This window comes from Neolamprologus brichardi, chromosome 23 (assembly GCF_056152115.1).
Source record: "Neolamprologus brichardi isolate AB-2024 chromosome 23, ASM5615211v1, whole genome shotgun sequence".
Classification (NCBI taxonomy): Eukaryota; Metazoa; Chordata; class Actinopteri; order Cichliformes; family Cichlidae; genus Neolamprologus; species Neolamprologus brichardi.
Window position 1 is genome coordinate 36442190 of NC_142125.1, and position 4571 is coordinate 36446760.

At 46.4% G+C, this 4571-nt stretch overlaps 1 protein-coding gene across 1 annotated transcript; it reads left to right on the forward strand.

Moving 5' to 3' along the window:
- Positions 1 to 2319: 2319 nt before the first annotated feature.
- LOC148096289 (uncharacterized) lies at positions 2320 to 4061 on the forward strand. The gene is made up of 3 exons (XM_087836390.1): positions 2320 to 2784; positions 2917 to 3923; positions 4046 to 4061. The coding sequence occupies exons 1-3, from the start codon at positions 2320 to 2322 to the stop codon at positions 4059 to 4061; spliced, it is 1488 nt and encodes a 495-aa protein (XP_087692516.1).
- The last annotated feature ends 510 nt before the right edge of the window (positions 4062 to 4571 follow it).

Genomic DNA, 4571 nt, shown 5'->3' on the forward strand with positions numbered 1-4571 from the left:
CACAGTGCATCACTGTAAACGTCATCACAGTACTGCAGACTAACCAATGTCGCACTAAACTACACGGTATTACGATATTAACAATTTCTCCTTCATTTCCTGTCCTTTCCTAGATTTTTCCTCCATCTCTTTTTTTCGTGTAGGGGAACATAAAGAAATAGGAATTTCGTGATCAGTAACACAATTTAATAGACTAAAGGTCGTGACTATACCACTATACCACAAGCTGCTCTGACACTGGGTAGTTTAGATAAGGAAAAAATATGTACATGAGTGGTGAGTGATACCCCTCTTTTCACTTCACATTTGACGAAGCGAATCAGTGCGTGAAAAAAGGGACACTTGAGGTCCTGAGACAAGAGTTGTTGATGTTCATCAAGCTGGAAAAGATTACATAACCATCTCTAAAGATTAAACCAATCCACAGTCAAATAAACTGTGCACAAATGGAAGGAATCCAGAAAGTATGTTTACCCTCTACCTTACCTGATAAACCAACAAAGATGACTCCAGGAGTTAGAGGTGAGAAAGAAGCCCTGACGACATGGGATTTAAATCTATGCTATAGGTGTGTTGCAAATCCTCCTGAAAGCCTACCCATGTGGAAAAGATGTATATAAATCTTATAAAGTTTGTATCTGTCTTGTGTGAAACTTGTATGAAAAGCATACAAGAGTGAAAACAGATATAAGATTCCTGGAAAAATTATATAAATGAAACTTGTATGTTTTGGATACTTACTAAAACAATATATGAAAGTGGCCACTTTCATGAGTAAATCATATAAGCCTTATATGATTCACTATATGAAGTAGGCCACATCTGATGCAAGTCTTTTATAAGTTTTTTCTATTTCTTTTCCATATGGGTATGCTTTGTACCTAATGTACACCTCCCAAGAGGTAAATGTCTAAATGCAATTACATAATTGGCCTCTTCAGAAGAGTAAAGTCCTCCTGTGCATTTCCAGCTACTTTTTCATATCAGTTTTTAAATGAATCAGTAAGAGAATAACAACGTTAGCCTCAATTTAAGGACTCACAGATGTTAGCAATAGTCCTGGAGGGAGATTGCTGAAACTATTAGAATGGATTTGTGGTAATAAAATGAGAACGTGGAGGGGAAAAAAAGCTCGTCATTTTATCTGTTTCTATCAAAGCTGGCACAGACGACAACGTGGTAATTAACACATACTGTAAGGCACTGCATATAAGCAGGAATGCTGGCATGATAAGCTTTACAGACATTCACTGTAGAAGTCTAAATCATCTGTAAAGAACTAAACCACACTGTAAAAAAAAAAAAAAAAAAAAAAAAAAGTTGTAGAATTTACGGTGAATTACTGGCAGCTGTGGTTGCCGTGAAAAATAAGCTGTAAATGGAGATCACAAAACGGTATACTATTTTGGTAACCATAAATTTCACAGTAAATAATATTTTTTTTTTTTTACAGTAAATGACTATGAATTTAAAAATAAATTGTAAAATTGTTTATGGGTAATTCATGTGAAAACAACAGACATTCCATTAACCTGATTACAGTCTTACTTTGTTAAATATAGTGAAACTGTATAAAATAATACGGTATCATAGTAAAAAGTTGAATATTACGGTAAATTACTGGCAGCTGTGGGTGCCAGAATTTCACCGTGGAAAATATAGTGATAATGCAGAAAACATAACGGTATACTTTGTTGAGAAATGTAAAATTCACAGTAAACTTTGGTTTTTGCACAATAGTTACATTTGTTAGGATGCCTGGGTCGTTGACCCAGGGTTTTTGAGTTTATTATATTATTTATAATTTCTAGTCTTTGGGTTTTCGTTAAAGTCATGTCTTATGGTTTGTCTCTGTGTAATCCTTAGTTGCTGTCTCCCCTGTCTGCTATATCCCCGTGTCCAGTCAGTGTCTGCATGTGAGTCTGTGTCTTTTGTTCAGTCTGTGTTATGTGTTTCCTGTTTTACTTTGTAGGTCTCTGTCTTATCTCAGTGTGTTCAATTTACGCTTCCTTGTCAGTTCTGATTTGCCCCAGCTGTGTTTCCCTCCTGTTGTCCATTCCCTGATTGCTCCCTCTATGTATTTAAGCCCTGTGTTTCAGTTTGTCATTGTCATGATCTACCGTTTATCTAGCTCTGTGTTCTGTCAGTCTGTTCGTGTAAGTTTATTTTTGGATACTCAGTTTTGTTGTTTTCTTGAGTTTAACATTAAAGCTGTATTTAAGTTCACCTTTGATTTCCGTGAGTCTGCATTTTGGGTCCTTCATGTCACCACCCCTGCGTGCACGCAGCCTTTACATAACAGAAGATCGCAACCAGAACATGGACCCCGCAGACTCTTTTTCCTCGGAGTTCAACGGCGAGATGATGCGGATGGTGAGTCTGCTCGACCGCATTGCCCAGTCACAGGATTTACGGACTATGGCAGTTGGGCTAAGTGCAGTAGATGCCATCATTCGTCATAACCCTCAGCTCTCTCGGTTTGCTAAGGACACTAAGTTGGATGGCACCATTACTGCTTGGAGAGAGCAAGTCAAGGCTGGTGAGCTTGCTCTCTCACTCACTACATCTTCCCCACCGCTGCCCCAGGACAACACACACTCTCCACCTGTCTCAACACTGCCACGGACTTCCTCTCCTTCCCCACACCAGCCGGGTCCTCGTTCGCCTGCCTTTTTCCTGGCGGCTATGTGGTCGGAGGATGAGGAGGAGGTCTCCTTTTCTCCACCGGTTCCTGTTTCCTCATCCCGAAGGAAACGGCGTTCAGGCCGCCGCCACTCCAGGACTGTTGAGCAAACTCCTCTCGGGGGAGAAGGTGACTGTTTATTGCATGCTCCATTTGAGCATTCTGACTCTGGACATTCTGACATCACACCCACTTCATCTGTTCTGCAACCTGGTCCGGCTGGAGGGTCCGAGGGGCCCATCCGGCCTTCATCTGTTGGTCCCGCTGGGGGTTGTGGAGAACCGCTCCAGCTGTCTTCAGTCTCCACTGGAGGAGCTGAGTGGCCCGTTCAGCTTTCTGTCTCGGCTAAAGGGTCCAAGGGACCGCTTCAGCTGCCTGTTCCCGCTGGAGGCTCCGAGGGACCCGTCCAGCCGCCTGTTCCCGCTGGAGGCTCCGAGGGGCCCGTCCAGCCTCCTGCCTCCGCTGGAGGCTCCGAGGGGCCCGTCCAGCCTCCTGCCTCCGCTGGAGGCTCCGAGGGGCCCGTCCAGCCTCCTGCCTCCGCTGGAGGCTCCGAGGGGCCCGTCCAGCCTCCTGCCTCCGCTGGAGGCTCCGAGGGGCCCGTCCAGCCTCCTGCCTCCGCTGGAGGCTCCGAGGGGCCCGTCCAGCCTCCTGCCTCCGCTGGAGGCTCCGAGGGGCCCGTCCAGCGACCTGCGTCGCCTGCAGCGCCACCACCTGCGGCTCCCATGCCGTCCCGTGCAGCGCCGCCCTTGTCAGGTCCAGCCTCCGAGTCTTCAGCTTCGCCTGGTCCAGCCTCCGAGCCTTCAGCGTCGGCGTCGCCTGGTCCAGCCTCCGAGTCTTGGCCTTCGGCATCGCCTGGTCCTGCCTCGCTCCGTCTAGCTTCGTCTGCGCCTGAGGTCCCCATGTCGTCTGGTCCTGCTCGTCCTGCTCGGCCTGCACGTCCTGCTCGGCCTGTCCGTCCTGCTCGTCCTGCATGTCCTGTCCGGCCTGTTCGGCCGCTTTCCGGGCCGATGACTGGACATCATTGCCATCATGGACGGCCCCCTGACCTGCTCAGTCGCCGCCGGTGCCTCCCGCCTGCCTGGCCCCCTGAACTGTCCTCTTGGCTCTTGGGCCGCCTGCCTCCGGGCCGCCCCCCTGAACTGCCCGGGTTTGGACTGTTGTGCCGTCAGCCTCCGGGCTGGCCTCCTGAACCTTTTTCGAGACTGTTACCTGGGCCTCTGCGCCTTTTCATGGGCTTTTTGTCTGTTTTCTTTTGGACTGTTGCTGGGCCGCAGTGCTGTTGTTTTGGGCTTTTGCTCCCTGTATTTTTTGTCTCTGGCTCCGTGTGTTTGTTTCATTTCGGTGACTGTGACTGTCTCGCAGCGATGGCACGCTGTGAGAGACCGTGCGTATGCAGTTCAACAAGTCGACCACGTTCAAAAAGGAATGTTTTTTTTTTTTACTTTTGCCATCAGAACATCATGACAGTGTGACTACCTGACAGAAAATAACAATGAATCCACATTTTTGCACAGATTAGGCCTTTTAAAGGCATGTGGTCCTAAACTTTTGATCAGCTGTAAAACAGCCTGTTTCAGTTTAATCTTTCTTTTTAATAAATTACATGTTCAAAAAAATGTTTTGCCTCACTCCCATTTCTTCTTGTCGCCTCTTGTAGCTCTACTTGGAACCTTGTTAAGATCCAACCATGCAAAATATGATTTTTGGTTTTTTTTTTGCCATTTTTCAAATAGTCTGAAACTTTTGATCAGGACTGTAAAACCTAAAAATAACAGCAATTTGTTTTCTTCAGCCACATACATCACAGTGGATCAACAAGTGCAGCCTGTGTTCAGACAAGTAGGGCTGGGTACCAAAACACGATACCTTTTTAGTACTGACTGAAAAC

Coding starts and splice junctions, on each gene's coding strand:
- LOC148096289 (XM_087836390.1), top strand. CDS start 2,320: ATGGACCCCGCAGACTCTTTTTCCTCGGAGTTCAACGGCGAGATGATG. Junction 2,785..2,916: donor GCCGCCGCCACTCCAGGACT/GTTGAGCAAACT, acceptor GGAGGGTCCGAG/GGGCCCATCCGGCCTTCATC.